Here is a 16,427-nt window from a genome sequence, read left to right on the forward strand (position 1 = left end):
AACTAAGAGGTGGGGGATCGCCTACCCACTGACCTGTTTGATCACGTACAACATCCTGATCGGGAAAGCTACTGACTGAGTATCGATGCGATCTGGAATGATCTGAGATTATCCTGGTGTCATTTGGTGCACCAGACCAGACAGTTTCAATGTGGAGTCGCTTGAGCGATGGCGTGAGCTGCCAGAGGAAGTGGTGGGTGCTGGTATGATGGCAAGTTAAAATGCTCCTGGACAGGCATCTGAATATGAAGGGTTCAAATGGGTCGAGGTCAAGTGATAGTAAACTGGAGTCATAGAGATGGACAGCACAGAAACGGACCCTTCGGTCCAACTCGTCCTTGCTGACAAGATAGCCAACCCAATTTAGTCCAAGCTGCCAGCACCCGGCCCACATAGGGGCCAAGTGATGGCAAACGTGACTAGATTAATTTAGGATATCTGGGCAGGTTGTGCCAAAGGGTCTGTTTCTGCGCTGTGTGACTCAGTGAAAGCAGAAGTGTGGTTGTGAAAGCTGGACTTTTAGAGCATGTTTTGCCCTGACTGGGAAGCAGAAGAGTTTGACTGAAGTGTGTTGGTGTTAATGCCTTGATGTCTCATTTTGCTCCCACCTTCCCGGGGTCATTAACCATTTTGTGTCTGGTCCTTCCTCAAGAAGCTGCATTGCAGGTTCACCCTGAATTGACACTTTTTTTTTGCTTCCCAATATCAGACCTGCTCACTCTCAGCAGGATCCCAGTATTGTGAAAGATATTAACTTTCAGGTGGAGGTATCCAAAATTCAGAGAGATGTCAGTCTTGATGGTTTTGCTTTTTCTGCCCCTGTAAGATCCTGAATCAGCACCTTCAGGGGAATTAGTTAGAGCGGAGTGAGAACAGAGGGGGAGAGAGAGTGGGATGGTGCTTTCAATTTTGTGGAACAACAAAAGAATATTCCACAGAAAGTAGAATTGCTTTCTACCCTGCACTGATAGTGATGACTTTTGTAATCTCTTTTTGCAGAGTATTTGAAAATCTGAAGATTGAAATTTCAAAATCAATGGAATTATGCCCGAAACATTGACCCTCCTGCTCCTCGGATGCTGCCTGACCTGCTGTGCTTTTCCAGTGCCACATTTTTCGACTGACTGTCCAGTGTCTGCAGTCCTCAGTTTGATGTCAATGTCTGACAGTCACTCAATCTATTGGGACCGCAACGACTTTTGACTGTGATTTCTGTGAGAAGGATCAACGCTTTTTGGTTCCTGTTTGAAGACATTTTCAGCATCAGTGGGACTGGACGAGAGACCCCACTGTTGCAGCGCACTGTGCGTGGAGCCTGAAACAGTTATACGGCCTGGAAAGGGGATTTCACGGCAGGGAGGGCTCTACAAGTGTTTGTGTGCAGCTGAAGCTGTGGCCATGGAGAAACCTGAGGAAACCCGCCCTGTGGAGGAACCGTGGAAGTGTGGCGACTGTGGGAAAGGCTTCCATGTCCCGTCTGCCCTGGAGACTCATCGGCGCAGTCACACTGGGGAGAGGCCATTCCCCTGCACCGACTGCGGGAAGGCCTTCAGCACATCCTCCCACCTGTTGGCCCACCAGCGGGTCCACACGGGGGAGAGGCCATTCACCTGCTCTCAGTGTGGGAAGGGCTTCACCTACTCCTCCCACCTGCGGAAGCACCAGCGAGTTCACGTGGCATCACAGGGGCATTGAAGGAGTGACGGCCGAGTGCCAATATCGATTGGACTATCAACCCGGTTCCGGGGATTCCCGGGTTTGAATCCCGCCACGACAGATGGCAGAATTGGTATTCGGTCAGAAATGTGGAGTTCGGAATCTAACGATGAGACCGTTTCAGGGAAGGGGTGGTGCGGGGGAGAAAGCCCCCATCTGATTCACTCTCTCCCTTGTTAGGGAAGGGAACCACCATTGTGGGAAAGGATTCACTCAGTCGTTCCAGCTGCATCCTTTACCCGGTCTGGCCTACACGTGATTCCAGACCCACAGCAGTCTGGTTGATTCTACGCTGCCCCTTCCTGGTAAATGAGCGGGGAGAAACTTACTTGGAGACAGGGTATGGGTTGAAATTGCTGAGTGAGGCAATACTTTCTCCGGGTTACGGCTGTACCAAGGATCCAATTACAAAGGAACAACTTGGTGCTGGCCAATAGTAAAGACAGTGAGGGGGGTGGGACAAGGGGACATGTGGTGTGTGCACTTTCACCTTCAGCTGTTCAAAAAGCAACTGCTTTTTCCCTGCCTTTTTGCTGGGGGGATCTGAAGTTGTAACAAAGTTGGGTTGCAATAAAGGTTACCTGAACTTACCGCCGGGCTCAGACTCTCATTGAAAGCTTTGAGCTCCAAGAGGTTTTTGTTTTAAAGCTGCTCATTTCTTTCCGCCTCCTGCACTAAGTTTAGAACATAGAACAAAGAACATAGAACAATACAACGCAGAACAGGCCCTTCAGCCCTCGATGTTGCGCTGACCTGTGAACTATTCTCAGCTCGTTCCCTGACACTATCCCAAAATCAACCATGCGCTTATCTAAGGACTGTTTAAATCTCCCTAATGTGGCTGAGTTGACTACCTTAGCAGGTAGGGCATTCCACGCCCTTACCACTCTCTGCATAAAGAACTTGCCTCTGACATCTGTCTTAAATCTATCACCCCTGAATTTGTAGTTATGCCCCCTCTTACAAGCTGACATTACCATCCTAGGAAAGAGTCTTTCACTGTCTACCCTATCTAATTGTCTGATCATCTTATATATCTCTATCAAATCCCCTCTTATCCTTCTTCTTTCCAATGAGAACAGACCCAAGTCTCTCAGCCTTTCCTCACAAGACCCTCCATCCAGACAAGGAAACGATCTGGTAAATCTTCTCTGCTCCTTTTCCAATGCTTCCCATATCCTTCCTGAAATATGGGGACCAGAACTGTACAAATATTCCTAGTGTGGCTACATCACCGTTTTGTGTAGTTGCAGCATGATATTTGAATTCCGGAACTCAATCCCTCTACGAATGAAACCTAACACACCGTATGCCTTCTTAACAACACTATGCCTGCATCTAAGTCAGTTATACAAATGACAAACCATCCCAAAACAGATCCTTGAGGCACACCACTAGTAACCGGACACCAGGCTGAATATTTTCCATAAACCAGCACTCGCTGCCTTCTTTCAGAAAGCCAGTTTCTAATCCAAACTGCTAAATCACCCTCAATCCCATGCCTCTGCATTTTCTCCAACAGCCTACCATGTGGAACCTTTACTGAGGTCCATGTACATCACATCAACTGCCCTACCCTCATCTCCATACTTGGTCACCTTCTCAAAAAACGCAATGAGGTTTGTGAGACACGATCTGCTCTTGATGAAACCATGTTGACTATCTGAAAACAAATTGTTGGTTGCTAGATGATTATAAATCCTATCTCTAATATTCTTTTCCAAAAGCTTTCCTTCAACAGAAGTAAGGCTCACTGGTCTATAATTACCTGGGTCATCTCTGCTGCCCTTCTTGAACAAGGGCACAACATTTGCAATTCTCCACTCTGGTACTAAACCTGTAGACAATGACAACTCAAATATCAAAACCAAAGGCTCTGCTATCTCCTCCCTCGCTTCCCAGAGAATCCTCGGATAAATCCCATCCGGTCCGGGGCACTTGTCTATTTTCACTCCTTCTAGAATTGATAACACCTGTGTGCAACTAACCTCGATCCTTTCGAGTCTAATATCTCGTACCTCATTCTTCTCCTTGACAATATTCTCCTTTTCCTGAGTGAAGACCGATGAGAGATATTCATTAACACCTCTCCAATCTCCACAGGGCCCACACTCAACTTCCTACTTCTGTCTTTGATTGGCCCTATTCCTACCCTAATCATCCTTTTATTCCTCACATACCTATAGAAAGCTTTAGGGTTCTCCTTTATTCTATGTGTTAAAGACTGCTCATGTCCTCTCTTTGCTCTTAACTGTCTCTTTAAATCCTTCCTAGCTGATCTGTAACTCTCCATCGCCTCATCTGAACCATCGCCTCATCTGAACCTCATCAACACATAAGCCTCCTCCTTCTTTGTAACAAGAGATGCAATTTCTCTTGTAAACCACGGTTCCCTTACCTTATCACTCCCTGCCTGACCGGGACATACCTATCAAGGGCACACAATATCTGTTCCTTAAACCAGCTCCACATTTCAATTGTTCCCATCCCCTGCATTTTGCTACCCTATTCTATGCATCCTAAGTCTTGCCTAATTGCATTATAATTGCCCTTGTCCCATCGATAACTCTTGACCTGTGGCATGTTCCTATCCCTTTAAATGAAACCCAACTGAATTATGGTCACTCTCTCCAAAGTGCTCACCTTCCACTAAATCAAACATCTGGCCTAGTTCATTACCAAGCACCAGATCCAGTGTGACCACCCCTCTTGTCGGCCCTTCGACATGCTGTGTCAGAAAGCCCTCCTGCACACACACTGGACAAAAACTGATCCATACGACGTACTAGAGTGAAAGCATTTCCAGTCAATGTTGGGGAAGTTAATGTCCCCCATAATGACCACCCTGTTCCTTTCACTACTACCCAGAATAATTTTGCTAATCCCCTCTTCCCCCTCCCTCGAACTCTGCAGAGGCCTATGAAAGAACTCCAAGTAGTGTAACATTATACAAACGGAAGTGGAATTCTTGTAGCATGTGGCATACTTAAGGCTCAGACTTTAATGAATATAGAGAGTCTTTTAAAGAAAGTAGTTTTACGCGAGGAAATAACTTTAGAGTGTTGTAGTTGACCACAAAAAGAAGCAACAGTAGCATTTCACAATAAAGCTTATCGTAAGATTAGAGAAAGTGGATAAAAGAACAAGCTGTAACAAACAAGGAACAAAGAATGCAGACAAGGACAGCGGGATGGCCAGATAAGAAAATAACTGACAAGTGAGGTAATCGGCTTATGATAGGATGGGAAAAGGGAGGCGTGATTCCACAACTTGTAAACTGAACAAGAAAGCTAACAGGCTCTGTTTTGGCGCACATTTCTGCTTGGTTGCAGGAGCGTCCGGTACTTGCAAGACTGTAATAAATTGTTCTTGTTTCCAATGCTTTGTCTCAGGCTAATTGATTTGTGAGTGAGTTCTGTTTCTCACATTTCTACCTATGTTGTTGGTGCCTACATGGACCATGACTTGGGGTTGGAAACCCTCTCCCTTCAGGACCCCAAAGATACGATCCGAGACTTCACGCACCCTGGCACCTGGGAGGCAACACACTAACCGCGAGTCTTGTTCGTTCCCAACACACCTTCTATCTGACCCTCTAACTATTGAGTCCCCAATGACTAACACTCTCCTCCTTTCCCTCCTTCCCTTCTGGTGCAACAGGGACAGGCTCTCTGCCAGAGACCTGGGCTCCAGTGCATACGCCTGGTAGGTCGTTTTTCCCCCCTCAACAGTACCCACTGACTGATACAGCAGGAAGGAAATAAAAATAAGTTGTCCCTCCTTTCCCAGGAACCTCTGCTCTCCGACTTCAAATTTAAAACCTAAAATCAGTGACTCTCCACTCCTGGGCTGCAGCTGCCACTGAAAAACAGAAAATGTCACTTTTTTTGTGGTTAGCACTGCTGCCTCACAGCGCCAGAGCCCCGGGTTAAATTCCCCCACCCCACATCCCCCCCACGTCTGCGAGGGTTTCCTCCCACAGTCCAAAGACGTGCGTGTTAGGGTGAATTGGCCAAGCTCAATTGCCCCGTAGTGTTAGGTGACAGGGAATGGGGCTGGGTGTTTTGCTCTTTGGCGGGTCGGTGTGAACTTGTTGGGCCGAAGGGCCAGTTTCTACACTGTAGGGAATCTGATCTAAAGTTCTGGAATTTATATATTGATGAACTGAAACCTGCAACCCATTCTAAAAGATGAAGGACTCAGCAGCGGTCCAGGTTTGTTCCAAATATTGCACCGGTTGCATGACACTGTGAACTGATCAGAGGGATCTGGGAGTGCTAGTTGAGGATTCTCTAAAGGTTAACATGCAGGTTGAGTCCGGAATTAAGAAGGCGAATGCAATGTTGTCAATTATCTCAAGAGGGTTGGAATATAAAAGCACTGTTGTGCTACTGAGACTTTATAAAGCTCTGGTTAGGCCCCATTTGGAGTACTGTGTCCAGTTTTGATCCCCACACCTCAGGAAGGACATACTGGCACTGGAGCGTGTCCAGCGGAGATTCAGACGGATGATCCCCGGAATGGTAGGTCTAATATATGAGGAACGGCTGAGGATCCTGGGTTTGTATTCATTGAAGTTTAGAAGGTTAAGGGGAGATCTAATAGAAACTTACAAGATAATACATGGCTTGGAGAGGGTGGACGCTAGAAATTGTTTCCGTTAGGCGAGGAGACTAGGACCCGTGGACACAGCCTTAGAATTAGAGGCGGTAAGTTCAGAACACAAATGCGGAGACATTTCTTCAGCCAGAGTGGTGGGCCTGTGGAATTCATTGCCACAGAGTGCAGTGGAGGCTGGGGCGCTAAATGTCTTCAAGGCAGAAATTGATAAATTCTTGATGTCACAAGGAATTAAGGGCTACGGGGAGAATGCGGGTAATTGAAGTTGAAATGCCCATCAGCCATGATTGAATGGTGGAGTGGACTCGATGGGCCGAATGGCGTTACGTCCACCCCTATGTCTTATGGTCTCATGTTTTGCTATTAATTCTGTGTCTTATGATCCTGCAGCACAGCCACCGGCAGAAGGAGCAGCGCTGCAGAAGCTAGTGCTTCCAAATACACCTGGGTGGGCGGGGTTTAGTTTGGAGGGCGGGTTTGGGGGAGGGGGAAGTTCATGGGCGGGGCGTGTCTCGTGAGAGGGTCACCAGCTAGTAGGCGGGGCAAGGGTCAGCGGGCGGAGCGGCGCGTCCAACCTGGAGGCGCGTGGCTTTGGGAGCGGTAGCGCGTGGAGTCAGGGGGCGTGGTTTTGACTCGCGCGGGGACCGCGGCGAAAGGGCGGACTTTGGAGCTCGATGGGGAAAGAAGTTTGGGTCCAAGAGGCGGGGCTTTGTCTCGAAGGGGCGGGCATTACGAGCAGCGTTCAAAAGGACGGATTTAATGAGATGCGTATGGTAGGGGCGGGGTTAATGAGCAGATGTGGGAAGGGGCGGGGTTTACGTGTGGCATTGTTCGATGAGGGGGCGGGACCAGCACCAGGGGGCGTTGCCATCCCGAAGCCGGAAGTGTGCACGCGGCCTGTTTCCTCCGCTGGAGCCTCGGCTGCAGCAAATGCGGTAAAGCTTTATCAATATTTCCTTTTACAGAGTTTGTATTTAATAACCAGTAATGGCTACTCAATATCATCAGAAAGTCCCAAAATGCAATTCATTTCAATCCAGTGCAGATAAACACTGAGTTAATTTTCTACGGGATTTAACAGCCTCAGCACTAAAATGGTCTCACAAGGGAACGGCTGTGAATGTTATCACTTGGGGTCCTGTTCATACAGATTCACCGATGCTGAGGCAAACGTTCATAATTGCCTCACAACATCCTGTTATCACTTGGTGAGCCCAGGTGTCCCTATCTTTAAGTTCTCTCCTCTTTCTGAGCATTCCTGCCTGTTTATTTTCTAGTGCAGTAAATGTATTCAATAATTCAGCATTACATTTTAGTCTGAATGTTTAAAGACAAGTTTTAAGGCTATAGACTTTATCACCCAGATGCCCCACCCTCATTCCTCCCTTTGATTGCACCACGATCACTGAAAGAAGGCTAGTCCAAACGAATGCCCTTCAAGGTGGTCCAGCCATCAACATCCTGTAGAGCGGCACCACCATCTTCGCAGCTCATCTGGTCATATTTATCATCGCCATCGACACGTGTGGGTGAGCCATCGGATCGCAAAAGGAGCATTTTCTGGGGCAAATCTATATCACTAAGGGACCTCATAAGCCGAGCAATTAAATACCTAACAATACCAATACCGACAAACAGACATACCTAAATTGATAAGCCAATTGTACCATCAGCCCGATCTGCAGTTTCCCCAACTGGTCCCTTGAGTCATTCTGTCAAGGAATACCTGGATCTCTTCTTGTATCTTAGTAATATTGCCAGTCAGATCGGGAATGCCCATAGTGCATTTATCTTGGACAATGGTGCAGACCTCACACTCCTGGGGGAGTATATAGTCGAAGGCATACCGATTCTGCACAGAGTAAATAGACAGGTCTGACAATCCCAGTTTACTCTGTTTCAGAGTCTCTTTAGTCTTATTTCCTCGAATGGTCAGGCCGCAAAAGAGGGAATTGCGGTTCTGTTGACTTGACACCCCTGCCGATCCTTCCAACCTCAGGGTACTCTGGATTCCCCAGCCTATCGGGTGTCCTGTATTGTCACCCAGTCCCTTGGGATCCTTCCAGGTGGAGCAAGGTTGGCTGAGACCGACCGCTGCATCCTCCTCAGATGGAGGTTCCATCGACTTGTCCACTGGCCAGGACAAGGTACTGTTGTGGGAACAAGGGCTCTGATAGTGACCTTATGAGGGACATCTTTGCCATCCAGGACAAGGAAATTGGTAGCTTTACCTTAGCTGAAGAAATGATAGTCTGGTTTGGTGTATATTACAGAGAGTTTATCAAAATAGGTTCCTGAAATGTTACAGCAGGGGGTCTGGTCAGGTCTACAGGAGTAAAGGGTCGACATTTTGCAAGAGGAGTTGCTTGAGCGCTGTAAAAAATGGGCCAAGTGACTCGAGCACTCGCACTGTATGGGAGACAATGGTCCTCAGAATGCTATTCCCATTGGGCTCTCCCTGAGACCTATTGTACATGGTCTTGGTGACAGTATCAGGTTCTGAAAAGAGAAAAGGCCTATAAATGCACAAGGGAAGGGTTCCGTTCCAGGTCCATGTGCCGCATAAGGCCTGCTGTACCCCAGCCAGTGTTACACCAGCTGTTTGTATACCCAGACCGGAGGTATTGGAAAGTGATATTTCCCTTCGCAGGGTCGGCAGTAGGAAGTCTGACGAATAGATTGGAATCGGGGACTGGGGACGGGACAAGTAAGTCATCTACCGATAGAGAGGAGTAACATACTACTGCCTCTGGGGTGAAGAGCATTCTGTGGGCCTGTATAAATAAGTTGTTTGTGGATTGAGGAGTTTCCCCTATCAGGCTTCCCTTTTCTCGAGTCGGCCTTCCTGCAAAAAGGGATGGTGTTCCTGGGCGTCCTTAAAATATTTACTGTAATAACAGGGTTGATCTTTTTTATCCGCACTCGGCTTGCGTCTGCAGGTAAAATCATAAAAACATGGGAACAACATGGTAACTCCCACTGATTTCTACTGTCCAGATGGACCATCTGGTCTTTCTGATGTAAGAGTCCATTGCAATAATCAATCTTCATCACATTCCACACGTCAAAGGCGTCTGGTCCGGTGCACTGGATGACATCTCCTCAGCATGGGTGGTGGATAATCTCTGATCATTCCTGGTTGCATCCATACTTAGTGGCTTTCCCCATCAGGATGTTGTACGTGATCAGAAAGGTGAGGAGATAAGCGATCCCCCACAAGTCCCTCCTCTTAGTTCAAGTATCTGTCATATGATTAACATTAGAACAACAGCAAGATTCAAAAACCCAACTTGACAGGGTCCACTCCTTTTGTTGGGATTCCAGGATTCTCTCCTCCTCTTTCCCCCTTTTGATTGGTGCGGTCAATCAATTTACAATGGTGCAGTTGGACCCAAGCTGAGCACCCAACGACTGTGACTGCCATAGGGGTAGGAAGTAAAACCTGGAAGGGGCCATCCCAACAAGGATGGAGACCTTTGCCAGTACAGTTGAGGGCACCAACGAACCAGGCTCTTCCCGTGACAAGGCTGAAAGGGAGGGAACATCGCTGTAGGCCGCACGCTCCTGGGAGTGAAAGGCACGCATAACACTAGTTAGAGCAAGAACATAACCAATCATTGCTTCGGTTATGTGGTGGAAGTGGACTGAGAAGGGAGCCGAATCGTTCCAAGGGGTACGGAAGGGGTAACCAGAGAGACTCTCAGCTGGAGACAGTCGTGTCTTGCTCGCAGACATGGATCGCATCTGGAATAAGGCCACAGGGATTAGCATAACCAGGAGAGGCCAGGCTCTGCCACTAATTTGGCAAGTTTAGTCTTGAGTCTGGTTAAAACATTCAACAAGGCCGGCCGCCTGAGGATGATAAGCACCATGCAGTTGCCGACAAATACAAAGCTGGGAACAGAGTTCTCCGTTAATATTACCTACAAAGTGCGGTCCATTGTCCGAGCTAATGCACGCAGGTATACTGAAGCAGGGAATTATTTCCTTAAACAAAATCTACACCACAGTCTCAGCAGTCGCGTTAGGAGGAGGGTAGGCTTCAATCCACTTAGAAAAGACATCAACCATAAGCAAAACATATTTATAGCAACTGAACTCATTTCTACAACTCAATGAAGTCCAGTTGAAGTGTCTCCAAGGGACCCTCCAGCAAGGGAGTTCTCGTAGAGATACTTGAACTAAGAGGTGGGGCATCGCCTAACCACTGACCTGTTTGATCACGTACAACATCCTGATCGGGAATGCCACTGACTGAGTATCGATGCGATCTGGAGCGATCTGAGATTATCCTGGTGTCATCTGGTGCACCAGACCAGACGCTTTCAACGTGGAGTCGCTTGAGCGATGGCATGAGCTGCCAGAGGAAGTGGGGGGTGCTGGTACGATGGCAAGTTAAAAGGCTCCTGGACAGGCATCTGAATATGAAGGGTTCAGATGGGTGAGGGCCAAGTGATGGCAAATGCAACTGGAGTCATAGAGATGTGCAGCACAGAAATAGACCCTTCGGTCCAACTCGTCCTTGCTGACAAGATAGCCAACCCAATTTAGTCCCAGCTGCCAGCACTCGGCCCTTATAGAGGCCAAGTGATGGCAAACGTGACTAGATTAATTTAGGATATCTGGGCAGGTTGGGCCAAAGGGTCTCTTTCTGCGCTGTGACACTCTCATTGTCTTCAGTGGAAGCAGAAGTGTGGTTGTGAAGGCTGGACTTTCAGAGCATGTTTTGCCCTGACTGGGAGCAGATGAGTTTGACTGAAGTGTGTTGGTGTTAATGCCTTGATGTCTCATTTTGCTCCCACCTTCTCGGGGTCGTTAACCATTTTGTGTCTGGTCCTTCCTCAAGAAGCTGCATTGCAGGTTCACCCTGAATTGACACTTTTTTTTTGCTTCCCAAAATCAGACCTGCTCACTCAGCAGGATCCCAATGTTGTGAAAGATATTACCTTTCAGGTGGAGGTATCCAAAATTCAGAGGGATGTCAGTCTTGATGTTTTTGCTTTTTCTGCCCCTGTAAGATCCTGAATCAGCACCTTCAGGGGAATTAGTTAGAGCGGAGTGAGAACAGAGGGGGAGAGAGAGTGGGATGGTGCTTTCAATTTTGTGAAACAACAAAAGAATATTCCACAGAAAGTAGAATTGCTTGTTCTGAATTTCTACCCTGCACTGATAGTCATGACTTTTGTAATCACTTTTTGCAGAGTATTTGAAAATCTGAAGACTGAAGTTTCAAAATCAACGGATGAAGGGCTTATGCCCGAAACATTGACTCTCCTGCTCCTCGGATGATGCCTGACCTGCTGTGCCTTTCCAGCGCCACATTGTTTGACTGACTGTCCAGCGACTGCAGTCCTCACTTTGATGTCAATGTCTGACAGTCACTAAATCCATCGGGACCGCAACAATTTTTAACTGTGATTTCTGTGAGAGGGATCAACGCTTTTTGGTTCCTGTTTGAGGACGTTTTCAGCATCAGTGGGACTGGACGAGAGACCCCACTGTTGCAGCGCACTGTGCGTGGAGCCTGAAACAGTTATACGGCCTGGAAAGGGGATTTCACGGCAGGGAGGGCTCTGCACGTGTTTGTGAGCAGCTGAAGCTGTGGCCATGGAGAAACCTGAGGAATCCCACCCTGTGGAGGAACCGTGGAATTGTGGTGACAGTGGGAAAGGCTTCCGTGTCCCGTCTGTCCTGGAGATTCATCGGCGCAGTCACACCGGGGAGAGGCCATTCCCCTGCACCGACTGCGGGAAGGCCTTCAAACATTCCTCCCACCTGCTGGCCCACAAGCGGGTCCACACGGGGGAGAGGCCCTTCAGCTGCCCCGAATGCGGGATGGCCTTCAGCACATCTTCCTCCCTGCTGACCCACCAGAGGATCCACACCGGGGAGAGGCCGTTCATCTGCTCTCAGTGTGGGAAGGGCTTCAGGAATTCCTCCACCCTGCTGGCCCACCAGCTTGTCCACACGGGGGAGAGGCCCTTCAGCTGCCCCGAGTGCGGGAAGGCCTTCAGCACATCTTCCTCCCTGCTGACCCACCAGAGGATCCACACCGGGGAGAGGCCCTTCAGCTGCCCCGAGTGCGGGAAAGCCTTTGCCCAGGCCTCCACCCTGCTGAGGCACCAGCATGTCCACACCGGGGAGAGGCCGTTCACCTGCTTTCAGTGCGGGAAGGGCTTCACCTGCTCCTCCAAACTGCAGAGCCACCAGCGGATCCACACGGGGGAGAGGCCCTTCACCTGCTCTCAGTGTGGGAAGGGCTTCACCTCCTCCTCCCACCTGCTGAGGCACCAGCGGATCCACACCGGGGAGAGGCCCTTCAGCTGCTCTCAGTGCGGGAAGGCCTTTACCCACGTCTCCTCCCTGATGACCCACTGGCGGGTCCACACGGGGGAGAGGCCGTTCAACTGCTCCGAGTGCGGGAAGGCCTTTACCCAGGTCTCCACACTGCTGAGGCACCAGTGGATCCACACCGGAGAGAGGCCGTTCACCTGCTCTCAGTGCGGGAAGGGCTTCACCTACTCCTCCCAACTGCTGACCCACCAGCGAGTTCACGTGCCATCGCAAGGGCATTGAAGGAGTGACGGCCGAGTGCCATTATCGATTGGACTATCAACCCGGTTCTGGGGACTCCTCGATTCGAATCCCACCACGACAGATGGCAGAATTGGTATTCGGTCAGAAATGTGGAGTTCAGAATCTAATGATGAGACCGTTTCAGGGAGGGGGTGGTGCGGGGGAGAAAGCCCCCATCTGATTCCCTCTCTCCCTTGTTAGGGAAGGGAACCGCCATTGTGGGAAAGGATTCACTCAGTTGTTCCAGCTGCATCCTTTACCCGGTCTGGCCTACACGTGATTCCAGACCCACAGCAGTCTGGTTGACACTACACTGCCCCTTCCTGGCAAATGAGCGGGGAGAAACTTACTTGGAGACAAGGTATGGGTTGATATTGCTGAGTGAGGCAATACTTCCTCCGGGTTACGGATGTAACAAGGATCCAATTACAAAGGGACAACTTGGTGCTGGCCAAGAGTAAAGACAGTGAGGGGGGTGGGACAGGGGGAGGTGTGGTGTGTGCACTTTCACCTTGAGCTGTTCAAAAAGCAACTGCTTTTTCCCTGCCTTTTTTGCTGGGGGTATCTGAAGCTGGAACCAAGTTGGGTTGCAATAAAGGTTACCGGAACTTACCACCAGCCTCAGACTCTCATTGAAAGCTTTGAGCTCCAAGAGGTTTTTGTTTTAAAGCTGCTCATTTCTTTCCGCCTCCTGCACTAAGTTTAGAACATAGAACAATACAGCGCAGAACAGGCCCTTCGGCCTTGATGTTGCGCCGACCTGTGAACTATTCTCAGCTCATTCCCTGACACTATCCCAAAATCATCCATGCGCTTATCTAAGGATTGTTTAAATCTCCCTAATGTGGCTGAGTTGACTACCTTAGCAGGTAGGGCATTCCACGCCCTTCCCACTCTCAGCATAAAGAACTTGTCTCTGACATCTGTCTTAAATCCATCACCTCTCAATTTGTAGTTATGCCCTCTCGTACAAGCTGACGTCACCATCCTAGGAAAGAGTCTTTCATTGTCTCCTCTATCTAATCCTCTGATCATCTTATATATCTCTATCAAATACCACCTTAGCCTTCTTCTTTCCAATGAGAACAGCCTTTCCTCATAAGACCCTCCCTCCAGACCAGGCAACATCCTGGTAAATCTCCTCTGCACCTTTTCCAATGCTTCCCACATTCTTCCTGAAATATGGAAGCCAGAACTATACACAATATTGCAAGTGTGGCTGCACCCATGTTTTGTATAGTTGCAGCATGATATTGCGGTTCCGGAACTCAATCCCTCTATGAATGAAACCTAACACACCGTATGCCTTGTTCACAGCACTATCTACCTGGGTGGCAACTTTCAGGGATCTATGTACATGGACTCCAACATCACTACCTTCCTGTTATTCTTCCCAAAGTGAATCACCTCACATTTAGCTGCATTGAACTCCATTTGCCAACTGAGTCCAATTCTGCTAATCCATCCACCTCTGTCTGCATCTAAGTAATTTATAAAAATGACAAACCGCAGTAGTCCCAAAACAGATCCTTGTGGCACACCACTAGTAACCAGACACCAGGCTGAATATTTTCCATAAACCCCCACTCGCTGCCTTCTTTCAGAAAGCCAGTTTCTAATCCAAACTGCTAAATCACCCTCAATCCCATGCCTCTTCAAAGTTCAGGAAAAGATTTGTAGCTCGGGTGCATGTTGTTGTGGTTCTGTTCGCCGAGCTGGGAATTTGTGTTGCAGACGTTTCGTCCCCTGTATAGGTGACACCATCACTATAAATGCTGGAGGAAACATCACAGAAGCGCTTCACAGGAGGTTCCAAAGCACTGAGGATGTCACCTAGAGAGGGGACAAAACGTTTGCAACACAAATTCCCAGCTCGGCGAACCGAACGACAACAACCCATGCCTCTGCAATTTCTCCAACAGCCTGCCATGTGAAACCTTATCAAAGGCTTTCCTGAGGTCCATGTACACCACGTCAACTGCCCTACCCTCATCTCCATACTTGGTCACCTTGTCAAAAAACGCAATGAGGTTTCTGAGACACGATCTGCCCTTGATGAAACTATGATGACTATCGGAAATCAAATTGTTGCTTGCTAGATGATTATAAATCCTATCTCTAATATTCCTTTTCAAAAGCTTTCCTTCCATAGACGTAAGGCTCACTGGTCTATAACTACCTGGGTCATCTCTGCTGCCCTTCTTGAACAAGGACACAACATTTGCAATCCTCCACTCTGGTACTAAACCCGTAGACAATGACGACTCAAATATCAAAGCCAAAGGCTCTGCTATCTCCTCCCTCGCTTCCCAGAGAATCCTCGGATAAATCCCATCCGGCCCGGGGCACTTGTCTAATTTCACTCCTTCTAGAATTGATAACACCTGTGTGCAACTAACCTCGATCCTTTCGAGTCTAATATCTCGTACCTCATTCTTCTCCTCTACAATATTCTCCTTTTCCTGAGTGATGACCGATGAGAGATATTCATTAACACCTCTCCAATTTCCACAGGGCCCACACTCAACTTCCCACTTCTATCTTTGACTGGCCGTATTCCTTTTATTCCTCACATACCAATAGAAAGCTTTAGTGTTCTCCTTTATTCTATTTGTTAAAGACTGCTCGTGCCCTCTCTTTGCTCTTAACTCTCTCCTTAAATCCTTCCTCGCTGATCTGTAACTCTTCAGCGCCTCATCTGAACCATCTTGCCTCATCAACACATAAGCCTCCTTCTTCTTTGTAACAAGAGATGCAATTTCTGTTGTAAACCACGGTTCCCTTACATTATCACTTCCTTCCTGCCTGACAGGGACATACCTATCAAGGACACACAATATCTGTTCCTTAAATCAGCTGCACATTTCAATTGTTTCCATCCCCTGCATTTTGCTACCCTATTCTATGCATCCTAAGTCTTGCCTAATTGCATTATAATTGCCCTTATCCCATCGATAACTCTTGACCTGTGGCATGTTCCTATCCCTTTACATCACTAAATGAAACCCAACTGAATTATGGTCACTCTCTCCAAAGTGCTCACCTTCCACTAAATCAAACATCTGGCCTGGTTCATTACCAAGCACCAGATGCAGTGTGACCTCCCCTCTTGTCGGCCCTTCAATATACTGTGTCAGAAAACCCTCCTGCACACACTGGACAAAAACTGATCTATACGACATACTAGAGTGAAAGCATTTCCAGTCAATGTTGGGAAATTAAGGTTCCCCATAATGACCACCCTGTTCCTTTCACTCCTACCCAGAATAATTTTGCTAATCCGCTCTTCCACCTCCCTGGAACTCTGCGGAGCCCTATAAAAAAACTCCAAGCAGTGTGACCTCTCCTCTCCTGTTTCTAACCTCAGCCCACATTACCTGAGTAGACGAGTCCTCATCAAAAGTTCTGTCAGCCACCGTTATACTATCCTTGACTAACAACGCCACGCCTCTCCCTCTTTTACCGCCTTGGCTGTTCTTAATGAAAGATCAAAACCCTGGAACCTGCAACATCCA

At 48.2% G+C, this 16,427-nt stretch overlaps 2 protein-coding genes and 1 long non-coding RNA gene across 8 annotated transcripts in view; 2 read left to right on the forward strand and 1 right to left on the reverse strand.

The window, feature by feature from the left end:
• LOC148145005 (uncharacterized) overlaps window positions 1–13,524 on the forward strand; it is a 162,643-nt gene extending 149,119 nt beyond the window's left edge. Inside the window, exons 1-2 of one of the 3 annotated variants that reach the window (XM_087975591.1) lie at window positions 7,236–7,271; window positions 11,538–13,524. In XM_087975591.1, coding sequence (XP_087831717.1) covers window positions 11,944–12,912 — 969 coding nt within the window. In that variant the 5' untranslated portion in view covers window positions 7,236–7,271; window positions 11,538–11,943 and the 3' untranslated portion in view covers window positions 12,913–13,524. Of the gene's footprint in view, window positions 1–7,235; window positions 7,272–8,645; window positions 9,044–11,537 lie in introns of those variants that run through there. The other 2 variants (XM_087975592.1, XM_087975590.1) reach the window with 2 other exon arrangements.
• The window catches only part of LOC148145003 (endogenous retrovirus group 3 member 1 Env polyprotein-like), a 467,418-nt gene that overhangs the window by 181,744 nt on the left and 269,247 nt on the right, over window positions 1–16,427 (reverse strand). The window contains exon 1 of one of the 4 annotated variants that reach the window (XM_087975494.1): window positions 7,981–8,432. The exons of the other annotated variants lie outside the window; for them this stretch is intronic. The gene's annotated coding sequence lies outside the window, so the exon portion shown is untranslated. Of the gene's footprint in view, window positions 1–7,980; window positions 8,433–16,427 lie in introns of those variants that run through there. 4 annotated transcript variants of the gene reach the window in all.
• Window positions 1–16,427, forward strand: part of LOC148145008 (uncharacterized) — a 28,012-nt gene that overhangs the window by 4,905 nt on the left and 6,680 nt on the right. The window lies entirely within an intron of this gene.

Source organism: Chiloscyllium plagiosum, unplaced genomic scaffold, assembly GCF_037043375.1.
Source record: "Chiloscyllium plagiosum isolate Xiang-an unplaced genomic scaffold, Cpla_swu_hap1 HiC_scaffold_27, whole genome shotgun sequence".
NCBI lineage: Eukaryota > Metazoa > Chordata > Chondrichthyes > Orectolobiformes > Hemiscylliidae > Chiloscyllium > Chiloscyllium plagiosum.